The sequence below is a fragment of the Lepisma saccharinum genome, chromosome 17 (assembly GCF_977018435.1).
Source record: "Lepisma saccharinum chromosome 17, izLepSacc3.1, whole genome shotgun sequence".
NCBI classification, from domain to species: domain Eukaryota; kingdom Metazoa; phylum Arthropoda; class Insecta; order Zygentoma; family Lepismatidae; genus Lepisma; species Lepisma saccharinum.
Genome location: NC_139245.1, coordinates 23,320,938 through 23,343,676, shown reverse-complemented (window position 1 = coordinate 23,343,676; position 22,739 = coordinate 23,320,938). Strand labels below are relative to the sequence as shown.

Below are 22,739 nucleotides of genomic sequence, written 5' to 3'. Positions count from 1 at the left end.
ATTTCTCCTGTAAAATTGAAGAATTACGTTTTGTGGATACGATAATTTTACCGAGCTTTGTTCACGGGTATTTCTTGGGTTCCGAAGGTTGAAACTGCATAACGAATGAAAATCGACAAAAGACAAGCACGACACGTGATTATGTAGGAAGGTGTACGCGCCATATTTTGTGTGAGCAAAGCGAAAAAACTACGAGAAAGAAGTACTCGTATTGTGAAAAATTGCAATTACTTTGATAAAAAAAAAAGTCAATACATCTTAAGGAATGTTCCGCGAAGCAGATAGGTAAGTACGAATGTCAAAAAATGACGAAACGAAGAAATTATAGGTGTTTGAACTATAGCAAATTTTTACCGGAAAATTGTTTTTGGGGCTAACGTCAATGATTTGTGAGGTATTAGCATAATTTCAAATCCGGGCATGAAAGTAGGTATTTTCTGGTGAACAAGGTTGCAACACTGCATAAATCGACAAAATACTCTCACAACGCACGATGAATCAGTACACTGTCGCCATAATGTGTATTACAGAATCGAAATAACAAGTAACAGTAAGTACCCATAAATGTAAGAACTAGACATTATCTTAGTTAGAAATGCATTATTTCACCTTAGGAAACGTTCCGCATTCCAAAATAGTACGTTAGCAATGTAAAAAAGTGTGCAAAATATATTATTTATAGGTGTCACCCCCATACTATAGTAGTACCGATCAATCAATTGAATGCACGTCCATATCTTTTAATTTTTTTTTTACACTTTATGCTCTGATAAGCTAATCGGGACTGAAAAATTTGGGACAGTTCAAAGTTTGATCTGAACCACATTGTGCCCCACCGGGCCGAAGAACCAGAACCCCTTGATTTCAAGGGTAAGCCTTACTCTTTGGGGAGGTTCGTATGCTCAATTTAACATCTTTTTTTTTTTTCTCATCTCCTTACTGCATGGGTCCCAGGATCGATACCCGGTGGAGGCACATAGTGGTTCGGATCCCATTTTAAAATGTAGGTCAAGTCCCGATTAGTCGTACTGTGCATAAAGTGGACTCAAAACACCAAATCAATCAATCTTTACTGCATATTCCAAAATCTTTCTTAACAGTGTTTTTATTGGAATTTTAAATATTTTTTTGGTAAAAATTTACTATCCTTCGGACACCTTTAATTTTTTTGTTTTGTCAATTTTTGACATTCGTACTTACGTATCTGCTTCGCGGAACATTCCTGAAGGTGTATCAACGTTGTTTTGATTAAATTAATTGCAATTTTTCACATTACCAGTACTTCTTTCTGATAGGCCTTTTCGCTTGCCTGAGACGAACTAACCTAACCACGCGCCTATGGTTCGTGGGGCTAGCGCCAATGGTTTGCAATTATTTCCAATTTCTAGATCCTGATACTAACACGACACCAAATTTTAACTATGTTTCCTAACCTAACAGAACTAATCTATCCACGCGCCAATGGTTCGTGGGGCTAGCTATTCTCCGTCGGAGAAATAATTTTCAACCAACAACATGAATTTCAGCTATGAAACATTCCCACATCACAGAAAACACCTTCCCGATGTTCGACAATGCTACAGGAACTTACTACGGTAAGTAGTTTCTTCTGTAAAAATAAATAAATGTGTCCGAAGGATAGTAAACAAGTACCGATGTTATAAGTTATTGGGTGCACCTCACACATAATACTGATCACAGAAATAAAATTGTGAACACCAAAGAGTACAATGTGGTTATTATTGATAACAATTCTACACCGCTGAATAAATTGCAAATATATTTTTTGCAGTGTCTGTATACTGTATTAATAACATATTCTTTTCAGATCCAAAGATAAATTATATAAAATGCTTCACAAACCAAGATCTTAAGAAACTTCTTGCCCTCGTTTTCATACTGTGGAAGCATTTTATGATGGATGAAGATATTGATGAGCTGCTAGAGGAGGTAGAAGAAAAATTCTTTAATACATCAACTAAGAAGAATTTTCCAAAGCAGCTCGAGGCAGTAAAGTTAAAGAAAAATGAAAGTAATATTGGAAATTGTTCATTTGGGTAAGGTAATTTATATGGTAATAAATACGTAATGTTATGTGACAATAAAAAAACTGTGGTAATGACATTTGTGTACCACAATACAAATCAAATATGCAGCTTAATAAAAAAAATCCTAGCTTTCAGCTTGATCTTGTAGTCATCATCACGGCTGGTCAAGAGCTGTCTCTCGATACTGATTTGTTCATTTCTGTGTTGTGGTACACTAAAGCATCGTTATACAATGACACCCATTGTTATGAAGGTGTGGAGCTACTTCAGTGGTTTAGCATGTTGAGAGGTCTACTCAAAATCTTGACACTGACAACTCCAGGTTTGAATCCTGGCCAGGATGTTTCTTTGCAAGTGCCCCCTTCATAAATTTCTGCAAGTTATCTTTCATTCTCAGTGCTGCAATAGGCCTACATGAAACCAGGGACTGCCCGGAATGAAACATTGCGGTTCACTTTCAGTTCTCGAACTGAAACCGGAGTATATATGTCCAAACCAGAACTGGAATGATCTGATGTTTTACATCCAGTTCAGCCCGGAATGAAACCTTTCGGTTCACTTACAGTTCTCGAACTGAAACTGGAATGGAACCGGAATATATCTATCCGAACCGTAACTGAAATTATCTGGGGTTATAGTTTCAGTTCGGCCCGGAATGAAACCTTTCGGTTCACTTCCAGTTCTCGAACTGAAACTGGAATGAAACCGAAATATGTCTCTCCGAACCGTAACTGGAATGATCTGAGGCTGTACTTCTAGTTCGGCCCGGAAGGAAACCCTGCTGTTCATTTTCAGTTCTCGAACTAAAATTGGAACGAAACCGGAGTATATCTATCCGAACTGTAATTGGATGGTCTGAACTTTCACTTCCAGTTTGGCCCGGAATGAAAGTTCTCAGTTCTCGAACTTAAACCGTTTCGAGACCCAAGTGTTAAGGATTTGGGCGTGTTTTGCAATGTTTGAGATCGAGAAAAATACTGAGTAACTTTTACATTTTCTTCATTTAAGAACTGTATCTCACATTGTACTGACAATTGTATTATTTTTTTTGTAATTATCTGTGAAATGAAAAAGAAAAGTTTATATGAATCTGCCGCGTCACCTTTACCGTAGTGATTCAGTTCAAAATGGCATCAAACAACGGGATGAAAATTAACTGTGGAAAAAGTTACGTATATTCTACTAAGAAAATTAAGTGTTAAGGATTTGGGCGTGTTTTGCAATGTTTGAGATCGAGAAAAATACTGAGTAACTTTTACATTTTCTTCATTTAAGAACTGTATCTCACATTGTACTGACAATTGTATTATTTTTTTTGTAATTATCTGTGAAATGAAAAAGAAAAGTTTATATGAATCTGCCGCGTCACCTTTACCGTAGTGATTCAGTTCAAAATGGCATCAAACAACGGGATGAAAATTAACTGTGGAAAAAGTTACGTATATTCTACTAAGAAAATTAACTAAAATCGATACAAATTGTACACACAATCATAATAAATAAAGCAATCTAATTACATTATACCTCTTATATCTCATGATTCCAAAACAAGATTCTAGCTGTTATTAGATGATGGTATAAACTTATTTTGAGAATTTTTTTCAACCTTGTAAAATTTTCACTTTTCGAGAAATTGTGTTGATTTGAGTCAAATCATTTGACATGGAATGACCCAACTATATATATTTATATATAAACATACAAGGGGAACTCTCAGGCAAGAAGGTTGAGAAACACTGCCTTAATGGCATTTCGGATCTTATCTATTTCCAAATTTTCGGATCTGGCACCCCCCAAAATACCAAAATTGTTCACTACGAGTTTTTTTTCCGAAACAGAACTTAAATTGAAAGTATACGGAGGGTTATGGTGAACCAGAATGTAGTGAAACATTTCAGTTCAGGTTTGGGTGCGAACCAAAAGTGTTCACAATGAGGTTTCATTCCAGAACTGAACTGAAATTGAAAGTACACGGAGGGTTATGGTGCACCAGAATGTAGCGAAACATTTCAGTTCAGGTTCGGGTGCGAACCAAAAGTGTTTACAATGAGGTTTCATTCCGGAACTGAACTGAAACTAAAAGTACATGGAGGGTTATGGTGCACCAGAATGTAGCAAAACATTTCAGTTCAGGTTCGGGTGCGAACCAAAAGTGTTCGCAATGAGGTTTCATTCTGGAACTGAACTGAAACTAAAAGTACATGGAGGGTTATGGTGCACCAGAATGTAGCGAAACAGTTCAGTTCAGGTTCGGGTGCGAACCAAAAGTGTTCACAATGAGGTTTCATTCCGGAACTGAACTGAAACTAAAAGTACATGGAGGGTTATGGTGCACCAGAATGTAGCGAAACATTTCAGCTCGAGTTCAAATTCGGTTCGCAGTCCCTGCATGAAACAAAGCACATTTTGATAGGGAGCCTACCATTTTTATTTCTTTAATCTATGGTTTTAATCTTAATTTAGTTTAGTGAATCTTCCCTTTCTTGTTGATCCTGGTGATGTAAAAATACTTGAATTATGTACCAAAAAGAGAGCAAAATACTGGGTTCATGTATGAATGAAGTTGTTTTTTTAATACTTTTTAAAATTCACTTGAATATGTTGGCATAACTAACATCTGTAAAAGGGTCCTCACATAATCAAATGGTTAGTTCACTTACCTTGATACAAATGGTCCCATGTTCAGTTTGTGGTCTGTGCCCAAAAGTTTGACTTCATCAGAACAATCAGGAATGTACTTGAAAAGGATAGTGGTGGACTTTGATTCAAGAAGCGAAATAACAACAGCAATGTGCTATGAGGTGCTGACAACAAACCACCCAATGTAAATCAACTTTGCAGGCTTAGACACCCAGATGGATGTTGTGCCAATAATAGCATGCTGATTCAAAATACTGTCTAATTGAGTGAATAAGGTGAAAAATCATTCTAATTCTTCATGAAATGTTTACATGCATAATCATATGTCCCTTCATCAGACATTTAATTTTAGTTTGATAAAGTTCTCCCGAAACATTGCAAGCAATACATGTAATAGTGCACTGTTTCAATGTGAATTGGAAATCGTTTTGTTAAACTGAATGACCTGTTTCCTTCAGTAATAAGTAAAGTATACCGTCAGGTGAGTTTTGCCATCAAGGTTTGTAAGGACCACTAGTTTTATTAACAGATTTTATGAGAAACTGAACTGTCATGTTGGTCACATCACCACAAATCTTGATTTTTTTCTATTGCTAATATCTGTATCTGTATGGGGATGGGAAGGGGGTGTTTCACATAATTACATTTATGCACTGGTAATAATAAATATAATACGTTTTGGTAAATATTAACAATAATATAACCAATGTGAATGATCTTTAAGCAGTCTATAAATCATGTGCCACATAGGATGAATGTATATATATATTTTATATCATTCCATCCCTTGTGAAGATGATGAGTTGGCAACATTCATATTATGTTCTGTAATCTTTTAGAGATGATACCGATAGCCTAGATGATATTCTGAATGATGTAGACAACACATCAGATAAAACGAAGCAAGTGCCTTTATTGTCCAAACAACAACACAAGTGTTTCCCCATTTATCTTGGAGGCACAGACATTTGTGTTGGAAGGTCAAGCATAGGAAGCCCAAGGTAAGTTATTTTATTGTGCTGAATATGTAGTGTGTGAATGTTTTAATGTATCCTATAATTGATTAATATCGTTCTAGAGTAGATAGTCAGGTGTGCGGGTATAAGAGAGTAATTTTCTTGGTAAAGTTTGTGTAAAGTCCACTTGATGCTTAGATTGGAACTGATCATTCAGTTTAAGGTGGAACCCCTTCATTACCAGGTGTTCATTTTAAATCAATCTCCCTCACGACTTGGCCTTTGCCCTCACCCTCACAAGTCTTTCAGGGGGTGAGGTCTGACCTTATGAGGGTCACCCTCTGGATGGTGAACACCTCTGGGATCTGTCTGGGTATTCCAGGAAAAATAAACTTAAAATTTCACAACCAATGTGTCCATCTGCCATAAAGGCTGTGGCTTGTAGAAAGAGTATGGCTGTCTCAAGTGCAACAGTTTAATTGATTTTTGTTGTTGAGCTTGTTACTTAGCGTCACTTTTCTGCATCAATCAGGATGTGTGATGATATGATGAAATTGATGAGGGACACTCGCAAAGAACAACCGTACCCAGGCTGGAATTCAAACCCAGCACCCCTGGTATTGTGGCACACAGTGCTAAAAAAGTCTGCTGACAACTAACCTGTAGTTGATGAAGAGATTGCAGCATCACTAACCAAATGTGCTTCCTCCAATGAAGATTTTCTCTGTTACTTTTTAGCCCAGTTAATAAAGGTACACAAAGAGCAGGTGCGGTTGGCTGTATAGCGCAAATGTGCAGTGAACCCCCAGTAATATACAAAATAAACAATAACTGAGATGTTCATAAGCGTAGAGTGTCAAATTCTCTTAGTGAGAAGGAGAAACCGCGAGCCAGAGCCACTCAGCTCCCCTCTAGTTCCGTTTCGTGCAAAGTCTCCGCTGAACCTCCACAAGGCAACCCCTACCATGCTAAAAGCATAGGACGGCTAGCAGAACCTCGACGCGTCAAAACGGACATGCGCAGTTCGTAGGATCACCAGTGAGCTGGAGTGAACCACGCTCTCCTCTCTTCCAGTGTTGCACTATGTGTTTCAATTTGAATTCATTTGGCATTCTCTTTGTATTATTTATATTTTACAAGACTTGTTAGATTAATGAAGAGGGTGTAATATAAATGTAGAGGTGACCCCAAATGAAAGCTAGAAGTAAAGATGATGGGACAAATAAGATAAATATGGTAGAAAACAACTTGCCTACACATTCAGAGTTTTCTTCTTTAAGATGGAAACACTTCAGGTGGAAGGAGCTGAAAAGTCAAAAATAGCGCGAGGGCGAGTTGTCGCTTATCGAACAAGACTTAAACAACCGTTTGGTCTTCTTACGACAGACTAAATGCTTTTGTTGACATGTTAGGCTTTTTAGGTTTAGTTGTCTTAGAATATATACACTGCAATTTTCGGGGCTTTACTGTACTTGGCCAAAAATGTAGTATTTACTATTTATTCAAGCCTAACCTAACAATGAAGGCATTTCGCACTTACGTCAGAAGACTACCAAAAAGTTGTTTGGGTTTCGTGCGATCAATTATACTCTAGAACGAGAGGGTGTTCGAGGGGACGTGTGCGATTAACTTTGTTACGTGTTATTGTCTCCATACTTGTTAGTTTGTTTTGAAGTGCATGGCTGATGATTGAAATATATTTGGGATGGTGATACGTTGAGTGGAGTCAGGTGGATTATGTATTGGAAGGAGTGTAGTTGTTGCTGTGTGAGAAGTTCACATATTGCATAGAATAGAATCGAATCGCTTTGATTTAGCGATATACTTTCGAATAGTTATATAAGAATTATCTTGTAATCAAGGGGTCTTGGGTTCGATTACTGATACATACTCATTTTAGCAGGCAGAGATTTGTATTTTTAACTGTAGGTTCAGGATCCAGTTTCAATAATATAGTCTATTTGACAGTGGTGGGACCAGAAAAGAGTTGGCAAGAGTGGAAGAGGCAAAAATTGAGGCGAGAATATTTTCTGAATTCTGAGATACCCCTAAATACAAAGAGACACTTTTTTTGGTACTATCCTCCATTTGGAGACACATTTTATGGTGTACACTTTAAAACATATTAAAAACTTATGTTGTTTGAAAGCATATAAAATAGGCTACAACTTTTATTCAAAACAATTTCTTGTCATTTAATTTGTTCAAAAGTTAAAAGGCAAAAACTTTTCAAAAGTACTAGAAAAAATTCACTTTTTGAACAATATTTTTTAACATTATGGCAAAACCACCTAAATTATCGAAAAATTAAACAGAATCTTTCTGAGAGCCCACCTAATCAGCATTAAGACTAAAAAAAGATTACCTGCCTACGATGATTGGTTACGGAGAAATGGGTCAATAACTCCGAGTCTGCAAAATTGATGTTTGGGAGGGGGGGGGGGGCACTGTGGGATTTTGCACTATTACAATTGTTCTAGCAACTGACCAAAATTCAGCTTTTACGGAATTATTCCCGACATTGGCCTTTTTTTGTCCTTCATTGACTGGGCTTTTTAGCTATATATCTCATCCGCAAGGTTCATCCTCACCCTCAGAAGTCTTCCGGAGGGTAAGGTTGCCCTCCAGATGGTCAAGACCTCTGTTCATTAAAGCTACAGCGTGAGCCACTTTGCTATCAGGGTCGACCTTTGCCTCATGTGAACAAAAGAAATGACATAATTAAAGATACCCTTTGGAAAGCAGCTAAAAGTGAATTCTTGCATTTGAATCTTGTTCTTCAGATTTGCTATCCTGCCACTTTGTGGCCAATTGTGATGGTGGGGTGAAATTGACCAAGAACACTTGTAAAAAAATCTCTCATGCTGAAACGTAATCTCAAATGGAACCTTCGTTGCATTGACCACCGAGGCAGGTATCAGCAGCGGTTAGCAGAACAAAGATGTACTGATATCATATCCTTGGTAGACCTGAGATGATGTATGGACTGGAATGTTAGTTTTGTGGCAAAACAATTGAAGATTTGAATGCGCAATTGGAGGAGGAGTAGATGCAAAACAATAACAAGCAAAAAAATAAATAAATTAAGGAAATGTAAATCATTTGTAAGGTGAACCATATTTATTGGAAATTGAATAGAAGCATAGAGCAACAAGTAAATAACATAAATCTCAAATGATTTATGAGCCTAGTAACCATTCAGATGGAAAAAGATCACGGCCCAAAGTAGAATTCAAGTGTTCATACATACATTTTAGCATGTTGCGTTAATTACAAAAAAAATCAAATAAAAAAAAATGCAAAATTCTAGATCATTACCATAGTAATTATCAATTGAGTGCAAATGTATATTCTGTCATGTATTACTGTTCACTGAAATATTCACACAACAGAAGTGGCATTAGCTTAGTACAATCGGAATGTAGTTTCAGAAATATAATTAAATATATTTGCTGTGAAAAACTGATCTAGCACCAAGTACTGATAAGTTAATTGTCAATAATTGGAGAATAGATAAAAAGCAGTTCATTAAAATTGTAAAGAAGTGTTGTTGGTCTTTTTGTCAGAATTTTTTGACGTACACAGTCGGACAAGTAAAGGGTCACTTACGGTGAAACAAGTTGCCCGGTAATGTATATATTTTGGAGAGCAGGTGAAGTATTGGGGCGCAATGGGTTGGAGGTTAAGGAGATAATGGGTCTGAAAGTTAACATGGGAGTCTATGGGAAGACCTTAAAATCCATCGCCAACTGACGCTAAAGCACTAGTGTTTCACTCCAAACATAGAGTGATGAGATTTTTAGAGGAAATGAATGTCCAACTACAGAACGCAACCAAATAATAACACATTTTGTTATGAAATTTGAAAGTAATTTGTTATTTGGATGACGAGCCCGGGACCTGGGTCTCGCATTATAACTTCTGCTTCAACTAGTTCGGAACTGACAAGTGCTCAAGTGCGACGAAATCGCATTTGTAAAGTGTGCTCACTGCGAGATGAGCATTTGTATGAGCCACGCACTGTTTTCTGAACTTCACTTTGATTGTATCGCTCTTTGAATACAATTTCCATGTTTTCTGTTTCCAAATAACTAATTACTTTCAGATTTCATAACAAAATTTGTTATTATTTGGTTGTGTTCAGCAGTTGGATATTCATTTCCTCTAAAAATCTCATCACTCTATGTTTGGAGTGAACACTAGTGCTTTAGCGTCAGTTGACGATGGATTTTACGGTCTTCCCATAGACTCCCATGTTAACTTTCAGACCCATTATCTCCTTAACCTCCAACCCATTGCCCCCAAATACTTCACCTGTACCTTAGTTAAGATGAGTACTTTCCAAAAATATATACATTACCGGACAACTTGTTTCACCGTAAGGGGACCCTTTACTTGCGAGCATTTACTACTTTGAGATTTATTTTAACTTGTGATGTAATGCTTAGACTCAATTTTTCTCAAGCTGTGTTATGTTCCCTTGTAACAATATTTATGGCTTTATTTTGATATACATTACCTAAATGGTTAATCACAATTTAACCTTTACCGAAGGGGAGTTTTTCCTCCCTGTAAAATATCTCAGGATAGCCAGTTTTCAAGTGTGTGCATCCCAAATGTGCAGTGCTGCAAAAAATTCGTAAAAGAAAAACTATTTACTGTAGACAGTTGTGGTTGGTTGTTTCTTTTCTTCTTTTTTTATCAAAGTATTGTACTCTTATAGGAAGGGAAATTATAGTTTCTAATTCACACAAGACAAGAAGAAGAAGAAGAAAATTTTCAATTCTACAAAAAAAAAAAACTCTGAAGAGCTGCTGTGGCCCCCACAATAAACTGATATGAATAAAAAAATTGTAAACTATAGTACTCCTATAGATTTGTAAAATTATCCTTCAATAGTCCATTTAATTATCTTATACAATATTAAAAAAAAACAAGAGCATGATAGGGGCTAATAAGAACCTTTATATAGGAGTAAGCTAGGTATATATTCTTTTATTGTAGAAACCTTTCATGTCCTACTGTTGGAAACCATGTGTGTGTTAAATAGGAATGGATGGAAGTTGATAAAAATATTATTTTTCCAGGAAATTTTGTGGGGTTTTTTTTCATATTTTTTTTTGCATTTATCCCCAAAAAATAATAGTTCCTCGATTTGTTTGTGGTTCCTAAATTCAACACACTATGATACGTAGCCATTGATACAACCAATAGATTACTTAAGAACAGGTGGCAACATTCCTTTTTGTTATTGCATAATTATTTTTATGATAACTATGGGGCAATTTTCAATTATACGTAGCACAATTGTAGATACATAGTACTGCAACATTTTGGAACTTTTCTATTCACTTCAGATTAATGTGGAGGTTGGAGTCACAAAGTAATGTATTTTCCTCCCCCACAAACATACATTCTTTTTAGAGAAATGCATTTTACTGTACGACTGTACTTGATCTTTTAGACTTTTTTATTGTATTTTACACTCGCAAGAATGAAATAGTTATTTTCCATTTGTTCCGTACCTTGTGCTTTTGGAGCCAAGATGGCCGCCATTTTATTCTCTGAACACTAGTGCCTACTGAAAGTGAGAGAGTGAAGAGTCTGTGAGTGAGAAGCGACGCTGTACCAGAGATGTATTGCAGGTTGGCTGCAAGTAATGTAGATTTTGCAACGAATACATCAGTTTGATGTAATTGAGTGTTTCATTTATGTGTATTAGTCTACCTACAGCACAATTACCTTCCTGGAAATGCTACAAACAGCGGCCGAAACAAGAAAAGAGTCTTCTTGTTGGATGACGGGCGCGAACATGGTCCTCCTTGTGCCGGATGTTGCCTGCGATCAGCATTCGTTGTGTTGTGTTGAACTTTTGTGCTAGCGTGCATTCGTGAACTGTGAATAAATACATTGACATACTGTTTGCTACGTGTAACCAGTTTCAGTGCACCTTTTGTAGTGCCAGGAAGTGTTTCGTGCGTGCATTGTAGTTTGGACAACAACAATCCGTGCGCGACTGAATAAACATGGAAGCCATATCGGCAGCAAAGACTGTGCTCAAGCGAGAAGTTACTCGCCTTGAGAATAAAGTGAACGCGGGTTTATTGGACAATGTGACAATCGCGTTATCGGTAAACAAAGCCAAACAATTAACGGACGATTGTAAACAGTTATTATTAGACCTGGCTAGTGCGTGTGATGATGCAACTTTTGAGAGTTATGACAGTGAAATCGGTTGTATTCAAGACCGTTTGGATGCAACCATGTGCAGGCTTTGTTCGTTGCAGCAGCAACAGACTCAAGCTACGGTGACGTCATCGACAGAAGCACGAACAAGTGAAGTGCGTCTCCCGAAGCTCTCGCTTCCTGTGTTCACGGGACAATTACAAGAGTGGCTTTCTTTCCGTGATTTGTTTATCGCGTCGGTGGACAAAAACAAACAGTTATCCAGTGCACAAAAGCTACAGTATTTGAAAGCTTCGTTAAAGGGGCAACCTGCATTGCTTATCCAGTCCATGTCGGTGACTGATGATAACTATGCAGAGGCGTGGAATATTCTAAATTCGCGTTATCAAAACAAACGGGAAATTGTTATGGACACAATCAAGCGTTTAGTCGGGCAACCCAAAGTGCAACGTGAATCCGCAGCAGCCTTACGTAGCCTGCTAGACACAACTACCGAGTGTGTTCGCGTGTTGAAAGTGATGGACATTCCCATAGAACATTGGGGTCCTATCCTAGTTTTTCATGTGACAGAAAAAATGGACAGTGATACTAGACAACAATGGGAACTTTCATTAAAGACAACCGAGTTGCCTACATTTCAGGAGTTGAGTGACTTTCTTGATCAGCGTTCTCGTGCATTATCAGCTACAAATCTCAGTGCTCAGAGACTGAAGCAGTCGACTCACAATAGCTCCCAGTTCAAGGGTGTGTATCATGCAGTGTCGGATGATACCTGTGAAAAATGTAAACTGCATCATGCGCTATACAAGTGCAAAGACTTCAAAAGCCTTTCGGTGATGGACAGAATGAGATTTGTTAAAGAAAAGGGTTTGTGTTATAATTGCATTCAAAGTCATCATAGGGCATCGGTATGCGACTCATGGGCGTGCCGAGTTTGCAATAAAAAGCATCATACGTTGCTACACTATTATAAACAGAGTGACTCTAGTGAAACAACAACTTCCCCCGAAGAAGTTTCTTCTCATGTGGCTGGAGAAGGAGACAAGGGACTAAAGCCAGTGTTGCTATCCACTGCAGTTGTGTATGTGCAGGGAAGAGATGGTGTTTATCAACCAGTTCGTGCGCTCCTAGACTGTGCCTCCGAGACTTCTTTTGTGACATCACGCTGTGTGCAAACGTTAGGTTTACGTCAGCATAAGGCAGACATCACTGTGAATGGGATTACAGCAACGGGTGTAGGTGTAGGCAGTGCAGTAGTGGATCTACAATTCCAACCCAGTAGCAGAAGGAAAACATTCACTACAAGGGCAATCGTACTTCCTAAAATAACAGGAAACATTCCCAGGGAACCTTTACCAGACTTCAGGAAGTGGACACATATTCAAGGACTGAAGTTGGCAGATCCAAGGTTTTATGTGATGGAACCGGTGGACATTTTACTTGGAGCAGATTTGTTTCCTTTTCTTATGCAAAGTGGCAAAATTGTTGGGCCAAAGGGAACACCTACTGCACTACGTACTGTTCTTGGTTGGATTCTTTGTGGCAGTGTGGACTTTCCCAAGGTAAGGGCAGTAGCATCATTTCATGCATCTTGTAGTCTTGATAGTGCACTTCGCCAGTTCTGGGAGGTAGAGGAGGTCCCAAGGCAAATGCATCTGACAGTAGAGGAGATACAATGTGAAGAGCACTTTTCGGTGACTCATGTTCGAGAAAACAATAAGTTCAGTGTGAGCCTTCCATTCAAGGAAGACAGTCCTCCCTTAGGATACTCTCGTGAAACAGCTGTGGCGAGATTACAGCAAATGGAACGGAAGTTTGCAAGGTCTCCTGTTTTTCATCAGAAGTACTCAGAATTCATGCATGAATATTTAGACTTGGGACATATGGAGCCTGTTCCTGCAAGTGAAGTGAAAAAGAAACCATGTGATAGTTTCTATTTACCGCATCATGCTGTAATCAATCCAAATTCCACCAGTACACCTCTTCGTGTAGTTTTTGATGCCAGTTCAGTGACTTCAACAGGGATTAGTCTCAACGATAAGCTTCAAGTTGGGCCAAAATTGCAAGGTGATATCTTTCCATTGTTACTCAGGTTCAGGAAGCATCAAATTCCTTTGTGTGCAGACATTTCCAAAATGTATAGACAAATATTGATCCATCCATCAGATACAGACTTTCAGCGAATAGTGTGGCGCGACAATCCTCAAGAATTGATAAGGGACTATAGGCTACTCACGGTGACGTACGGGACATCCAGTGCACCTTATCTTGCAACAAAGTGTCTTCAGCAGTTAGCTATTGATGAAATGAGTGAATTTCCATTAGCAGCCCCAGTGTTATTAAATGATTTTTATGTTGACGATTTGGTATCTGGTGCCAGCAATGTGGAAGAAGCTATCGAATTGCAGTCACAATTGATACAGTTACTAGCAAAGGGTGGATTTGAGTTACGTAAATGGTCCTCGAGTGAGCCACAAGTGTTGACAGCAGTACCTGTAGAGTTGAGAGAAACTAATGTGCCTTTAGATATCCATTGCAGTGAACTTGTGAAAACGTTAGGTCTAAGGTGGCATCCTGGTGCTGACCACTTCACTTTTCTTGTGACTTTACCACCAAAACGTCACACATTGACGAAAAGACTATTGTTATCTGACATTGCAAAATTGTTTGATCCTCTTGGTTTCTTAGCCCCAACAGTCATACAAGCAAAAATACTTATTCAAGAATTGTGGAAAGAAAAGTTGGGCTGGGATGAGGCATTATCCGTGGAAACATGCGAACTGTGGCTACATTTTTGTAGTGAACTTCCTGTACTGCAACAATTACAAATCAAACGTGCTATTGTATCTGCAAATGCTATTGCTTGTCAATTAGTGGGTTTCTGTGATGCATCACAACAAGCATACTGTGCGGTAGTGTACCTTCGCTCAGTTTATGTCGATGGTCATGTTGAAGTGAGGTTGGTAGGAGCAAAGACTAAGGTGGCTCCAATCAAGCAAATGTCTCTACCAAGGCTAGAACTATCAGCGGCAGTTTTATTGACACGATTGCTCGTAGTAATCTCCAATGCACTATCCTACAAATTGGAAGATGCATGTGTGTGGACTGATTCTACCATTGTGCTTGCTTGGTTATCCTCAACACCAAGCAGGTGGAAAACATTTGTAGCAAATCGAGTGGCAGAAGTGCAGGAGAGTCTTCGTCGTGAACAATGGTCTCACATCATGGGAAAATCAAATCCTGCAGATCTTGCTACAAGAGGTATCAGTGCATCAGCCTTAGCTCAGTGTGAGTTATGGTGGGCGGGACCAGAGTTCTTACAAGCAACTTCATTGGCAACGTTTGATCATCATGAGACAAGCAACGAAATTTTGGAAGAAGTTACAAACGAAGAGAAGAAGATTGCCATTACAGTTCTGTACAGTACAGTAGAAGAGGATCTGATCAGCAGATATTCAAGCTTTTCTAAAATGCAGAGAATAATGGCATGGATCCAACGATTTGTGTTCAATGCTCGTCAGTCAGTGAATCAGAGAAGGCAAGGAGCATTGACAACTAAAGAGCTTATGACAGCAACGACCTCTCTTGTAAAACAAGCTCAGAAAAGTGAATTCTCAGCAGAATTACATTGTTTACAAGCTAAAATTCCTCTGCCAACAAAAAGCAGGTTATTGTGTTTGGCTCCTTTTGTTGATGAGGCAGGTGTCATTCGTGTTGGAGGGAGGCTACACAAAGCAAGAATAACAGTGGACCATAAACATCCAATGTTGCTACCTGCAAAGCACAAATTGACTCACTTATTAATTAAAAATGAACATTTACTTAATCTTCATGCTGGTCCTCAGTTAGTGTTGTCCTCATTGCAACGAACATTCTGGATACTGAGAGGCCGAGATACAGTGCGTAACATTGTGAAGAAATGTGTAACTTGTCATCGCTTTTGCACACAAGCTGGGGAACAATTAATGGGTAGCTTACCAGAATCTAGGATCAATCCTTCTCGTCCATTTATAAACTGTGGTGTGGATTATGCAGGGCCCATTCTGTTGAAGGAAATGGTTGGACGCTCTCGTAAGCAGTATAAGGGTTATATTGCCTTATTTGTTTGTTTCGCAACGAAAGCAGTTCATTTAGAAATAGTGAGTAGTGGTACTACAGAGACGTTTTTGGCTGCACTTCGGAGATTTGTATCTCGTCGTGGAAAACCCAGTAATATTTACAGTGATTGTGGAACAACGTTTGTTGGCGCAAATAGAGAGTTAAAGGAATTCATGAGATTGGCAAAACAACCAAAGCACAATGAAACTATTTCAAGTGCTCTAAGCAGCTTAGGCATCCAGTGGCATTTTAATGTTCCTCGTAATCCTCAGGCAGGAGGCTTGTGGGAGAGTGGTGTCAAATCAGTTAAATACCACCTCAAAAGAGTTGTGGGGAATGCCCTACTTACCTTTGAGGAATTGTATACGGTATTAACACAAATAGAAGCATGTTTGAATTCCAGACCGTTAACTGCTCTATCCAGTGATCCCAAGGACATGCAGGCACTTACTCCAGGCCATTTCTTAATAGGAGATGCATTGATAGCTGCTCCAGATAGGGACTTTGCTACAATAAAAATGAACAGACTGTCGAAGTGGCAGCTCGTGCAAAGGCTGACACAGCATTTCTGGCGCAGATGGTGTAGGGATTATCTTTCTCAGTTGCAACAACGTCCTAAGTGGAGAAGGGAGCAACGGAATCTACAGGTCGATGACTTGGTTGTGGTCAGAGATGATCAACTTGCACCTCAACAGTGGAAACTTGGCAGAGTAATCAACGTTCATCCAGGTGAAGATGGATTGGTTAGAGCAGCAACAGTGAGAACCAGTGAAGGAACCTACAAGAGGCCAGCAGTGAAGCTGTCCCTTTTACCAGTGAGTGAAGTTGAACACCAATAAGAAAGAACTTAAACTTTCAAATTTATGCATAAAAGGCAATCATTAGTTTGTTCAATTTCTTTTTAATTTTGTGTTGTCATTTTCAGTAGGAAATTTTGGGAAAATTGTATTCAATTTACATTTGTTCATCAAAACTGTGTTCTATGTATGTACTTTGTAAAGTGTTGAAATTAATAATTTCAAGGTGGGCGGTATGTTCCGTACCTTGTGCTTTTGGAGCCAAGATGGCCGCCATTTTATTCTCTGAACACTAGTGCCTACTGAAAGTGAGAGAGTGAAGAGTCTGTGAGTGAGAAGCGACGCTGTACCAGAGATGTATTGCAGGTTGGCTGCAAGTAATGTAGATTTTGCAACGAATACATCAGTTTGATGTAATTGAGTGTTTCATTTATGTGTATTAGTCTACCTACAGCACAATTACCTTCCTGGAAATGCTACAAACAGCGGCCGAAACAAGAAAAGAGTCTTCTTGTTGGATGACGGGCGCGAACACCATTGTACAGAAGTATATGAGCCTCATTAAGTAAAATTGACAAGAATGTGGCATAAATGTAAACAGTTTTAAACTTGTTCATTTTGATTATTTTTTTTGTATGAAAAGTGATTTAATATACCTAGGTATAAGGTATTGTTCATGGTGGTTGCGGTAAACGCGGTTTAAAATTACTTACGTGAAATTTAGAAGATTTCGTACTTCCGCGTTGCACAATTTAATAGTTCAATCCTATTAATTTCGAAGATCCACTGTCTTCATTCACAAAAGGGTACGGCGTTTGAAGCGGAGATGGTATCGCGTCACTACATTGTTTGTTCCCGGGCGGCGGTGGTTGCGATTTTTCCCGTTCGGCAGCACTGGCGCGCGCATGTTGGTTTGCGTCGTCTGCTTCCTGTTGTCCGGTGGCGTTGTCAGTTCGGGGTTGGGGGCTGGGCCATGTTGCCCGGTAATGTGCCGTTCCTGTTCCCCGCGTGGCTGGAGGGGGGTCGAGTATGTGCATAGCATCTTTTCTTTTTCAGGTTGGGGATCTTTCTGAGGACAGGGTGCCAAGTTGGGTGCGCTTGTCCATTGTCTAGGTTTAGTGCTGGTTTCTGCTGGATGATGGCATGGGTTTCTTTGATGGTGTTTTCTGTGACAGAGCCGGTTGGGTGAAGTATGGATACGGAGGAGATGGTGTGGTTAGTGGAGTGGAGGTGTTGGGAGAGGCCTGATTTAGGTGTGTCGTTTTTGGCATCTTTTACATGCTTGTTAATCCGTTCTTGGACGGTGCGGATGGTTCTGCCAATGTAGGTGTTGTGGCATTGGCATGTGGTCTTGTAGACACCGGGGGATGCGAGTTTGGGTAGGTAGTATCTTTTGAAGTTGGGTATTGCCCTTCCGATTTGGGATATGGGTTTGTGTGCTACTCGGATATTGAAGGGTTTGAGGGCCTTGGCAAATTTTCCAGATGTGGTGGGGTGGTAAGGAAAGGCGATCCATTTGGGTTTAGGATCTTGGTTTGGGTTATCTCTGTTTCTTGGGTGTCTGAACTGGGCTTCTGTTTTTGCGCACAGAAGCCCAGTTCAGACACCCAAGAAACAGAGATAACCCAAACCAAGATCCTAAACCCAAATGGATCGCCTTTCCTTACCACCCCACCACATCTGGAAAATTTGCCAAGGCCCTCAAACCCTTCAATATCCGAGTAGCACACAAACCCATATCCCAAATCGGAAGGGCAATACCCAACTTCAAAAGATACTACCTACCCAAACTCGCATCCCCCGGTGTCTACAAGACCACATGCCAATGCCACAACACCTACATTGGCAGAACCATCCGCACCGTCCAAGAACGGATTAACGAGCATGTAAAAGATGCCAAAAAGGACACACCTAAATCAGGCCTCTCCCAACACCTCCACTCCACTAACCACACCATCTCCTCCGTATCCATACTTCAACCAACCGGTTCTGTCATAGAAAACACCATCAAAGAAACCCATGCCATCATCCAGCAGAAACCAGCACTAAACCTAGACAATGGACAAGCGCACCCAACTTGGCACCCTGTCCTCAGAAAGATCCCCAACCTGAAAAAGAAAAGATGCTATGCACATACTCGACCCCCCTCCAGCCACGCGGGGAACAGGAACGGCACATTACCGGGCAACATGGCCCAGCCCCCCAACCCCGAACTGACAACGCCACCGGACAACAGGAAGCAGACGACGCAAACCAAGATGCGCGCGCCAGTGCTGCCGAACGGGAAAAATCGCAACCACCGCCGCCCGGGAACAAACAATGTAGTGACGCGATACCATCTCCGCTTCAAACGCCGTACCCTTTTGTGAATGAAGACAGTGGATCTTCGAAATTAATAGGATTGAACTATTAAATTGTGCAACGCGGAAGTACGAAATCTTCTAAATTTCACGTAAGTAATAAGGTATTGTGTTTAAATTCTACTTACATTTTGCAACAACTTCCTTCACAGAAATAATAGCGCAAGGAGTCTAAATTGTGCTTTAATATTTGTAATAGAACTTGTGTGTATAATATCATAGAAAGACCTCATCAGTTGTGCTAACTTTTCAAAAACGTTGGATAGGCTCAAAACACAAAAAATCTCCATATCTTATGATATTAATGCTCACCAAAAATACATTCTACCTTTCTTTAAACTTTATTTGCAGATTTCCATAAGCACTCCACCACAAATCACGATAACAAATATATTAATAATAACATGACAAATTATTAGGTGGGTTTGTGTCCCATGGGCATAAGTTGGTGCCACTGCTGCTCAATTTTAGTGAAATGTACCATTCCACAATGTAGCGTAACTTTCCTCTGAAACATTCTTCGCCTGTAGGGAAATGTGAAACACTTTCTGTTTGTATTTTCCGTTGTACAGAAGTATATGAGCCTCATTAAGTAAAATTAACAAGAATATGGCATAAATGTAAACAGTTTTAAAGTTGTTCATTTTGATTATTTTTTTTGTATGAAAAGTGATTTAATATACCTAGGTATAAGGTATTGTATTGTGTTTTTAATTGCAGAGCTTGTAACAACCTCCACTGCACTCAGTGTGATTTCTCAGTTTCGAGATTTGACAACTTCAAGTGGAAACGAAACACAGACTATTTGTTCCTGAGAAACAACATGCCTGACTTTGATCGGGTGAAATCTCACCTAATCCCAGCATTTGGGTTCCGTGCCTATGCATGCCAATGCCAGCATGCATCTGTGTCTGGACTCGACGAATTGAACACCAACTCCCAATTAAAATGGGTATGCAAGCAACATTAGCATATATCTTAAAACATAAGAGGCGATTATTTTGCACAGCATGTTTTGTGAAAAAAGCATAGGTGTGAGAAGCAAGTATTAATTATTCTAGTCATTTATTCAGGAAATGAGTAGTGCCTTCATTGTAGAACCTCATTAGCAGTGTACAAACAGTAGGGATTCACATATTGTATAAATTATATTTATTCACTCCAAACATACAGTGCATTTAACCAGTACACACAAGGGTTTTATCATTTTGTCCCATGGTATACTTTGTTGGAGACAATTATTTTTCTGAAGTCGTAACAAACATGGACGTAACTTGATCATAGAAAAAAGTCATTGAATTTGCAACCTTTACACACAGACAACAAAAATGACAGTACAATTTTTTTAGCAGTCAAGAGAACAAACATTGAAGGGACATTGGACAGTATTTCTGTTACATTTTTCAATAACAGTCAGCTACTGTCATTGAAAGAAGGTGATGTTTTGAGAGTAGCCACTTTGCATTCATAGTAGCTAACAGTGTCATATGCTAGTGTTCCATTTGTGGTGAAGGCACACTGCACAGTGCCTCATTCTGATGAGCCTATCTGAGCATAAAGCGGACTTAAAACAACAGACTGCTGACACTCTTAGGTGAATGGCTGCTAGTGGTCTCTGTGATTTCAAATCTAGAGTTAGAGTGGTCCTAGTCTTTTCAAAATCAAATATGTGTGCAGTTACTCAGATTCTCCTTGAAACTGTACATCCAGTCCCCAGTTAGTCACAGATAAAGACAGAGAGTCTAGGATGTGCCATTGGATGAAATTTTAATTTATTTGGTTTAAATTTGAAACACTCCTGATTTTAAATGTAATTTGTGTACCAGAGCATGTGTTAACCAGTCACCACTGCTAGAAACTTACTCTCATTAAATTATAAAATTAACACTGCAGTAAATTACAGTTACAGTACTGCACTAAGACAGTGGTTGAGTTATGGCGGAATCACACGAAGCTAGATTCCCTATTGTAATGCCCTTGTTGGCACTGAACTGGCAACCAAGCTGGTTTCAGCAACTAGACCATGTTCTAATTGCAACTTGCTTGTCTGCTGGATGCTGTGGTAACAGTCAATCAGAACGAACGTTTGGTCATGTGAAGGTATTGTCAGAGTTTGACAATATCGAACAAGCAGTTTTTTTACTATGGCAAATTCAAAGAGGTGTAAGGAACAGATTGTTCCTGATTGGTGCATACAAATAATTGTTTGTAAGCAATAGGTAATCCAAATTATCACAACAAACACCTATGGGCAGCAGCCTTGCAACATGTGTGTGATGCCGTGAGTGAGTTGTGCCCAGGAACAGAACCCAAAGATTGTGAAACAAAATTAAATCACAGCAGAGAATTTAATTTCGGGAATGCAAAGATTAAGAATTTATCCATAGCAATGAGATTTTTACACAACAGATGTGATTACCTGTTAGTGAAAATCTTTACTATCACTGTACTAAATGTTTTACATCTTTAGTTGGACCTTTAATTTTGGCAATTGTAAGGAAAAAAGCAGCAGCAGTAGTCGTCCATCCATCTTTCTAGCTTTTCTGCTTTGCGCAATGCCTTGTCGGTAGACTTTTTGTTCTCACAAGTACAATAGTGAGGCAAAAATTGGTAGGTGAGAAGTACCGCACCACTAGTCCGAGTCCAAGCAGGAAATCTAACCTTGTGTGATTCAGTTGCTTTATCTAGTGCATATTCTTCATGCAGAAGGAATGGGTGGTAAGCTTTGTCCAATAGTTGTCATATCCATGTACTGTAGTCCAAATTAATATGACTGACGAATACTGAAGAATGCACGTAATGAAGCTGTACATTGTTTAGTTTTAATTACAGCTGAAAGGAATGAGTAAATTCAGACATTGTAGTTGATACATGCAGGAAATATGCAAACACTAAAGTAATTAACATTAGAGTAAATTGTATTCAGACCATTTGTAGACTTATTAACAAGAGCATTCTGAATACTCTCATTAGGGAAAAAACTGTATATTCTATACTCATGTTAAGATATAATGTATTTTTAGTCAACTGATGAAAATATGGTAAATTAACAGTTGATGTTATTCACTTCATAAGATGTTAATTTAATTTTAGAAAATCATTCAGGTTTTTGTGATGAAGCAAGATGGCATTAAAAAACTATATCAGTAGCAAAATACACTCCTTACACAAGATTTGGATTTATACATTTCCATTGGTGTTTTGGCAGTATTATGAATAATGACGTTCTTATAGTATGTATTTTTATATTAGAATATATTTTATTTTTTCAATGTATATTGTTGCATTTATGCTTCTATAATATTTGAGAAAATAAAACACGTCTATATATTTTATTTCATATTACAACAGGTAATATTCCTGGAGATTAGCTTGCAGCTTTAACATTGGTCTCTTTATGCACATTTTTTTTATTCTCTAACATGTACACTCAAGGCAGGCACAGCTTGTTTTCCTGAGGATTTGCCGAATCATATTCAGTTCCACAAATTGACCTTCTCCACCAAATAAGGACTCAAAAGGTTTATCCATTACTTTTTCAACTGGGAGTATTAAGGTTTTGTAGGAGGGGTGTAGGAGTACATTTAATGCCAAAATGACAGGAAATTGTGCCTGTGTTTTATTGTACTTCACATTTCAACCACTTTTGGCTAA

General features: G+C 38.8%; 1 protein-coding gene across 1 annotated transcript; it reads left to right on the top strand.

Annotated features, from left to right (window-relative positions):
• Nucleotides 1–1,528: 1,528 nt before the first annotated feature.
• On the top strand, nt 1,529–22,548 carry LOC146001793 (cilia- and flagella-associated protein 418). Its single transcript, XM_083139514.1, has 4 exons — nt 1,529–1,595; nt 1,829–2,057; nt 5,528–5,689; nt 19,806–22,548. Exons 1-4 carry the CDS (start codon nt 1,529–1,531, stop codon nt 20,053–20,055), a joined length of 708 nt encoding a protein of 235 aa, XP_082995640.1. The 3' UTR covers nt 20,056–22,548.
• The last annotated feature ends 191 nt before the right edge of the window (nt 22,549–22,739 follow it).

Coding starts and splice junctions, on each gene's coding strand:
- LOC146001793 (XM_083139514.1), top strand. CDS start 1,529: ATGAAACATTCCCACATCACAGAAAACACCTTCCCGATGTTCGACAAT. Junction 1,596..1,828: donor TGCTACAGGAACTTACTACG/GTAAGTAGTTTC, acceptor TATTCTTTTCAG/ATCCAAAGATAAATTATATA. Junction 5,690..19,805: donor TCAAGCATAGGAAGCCCAAG/GTAAGTTATTTT, acceptor TTTTAATTGCAG/AGCTTGTAACAACCTCCACT.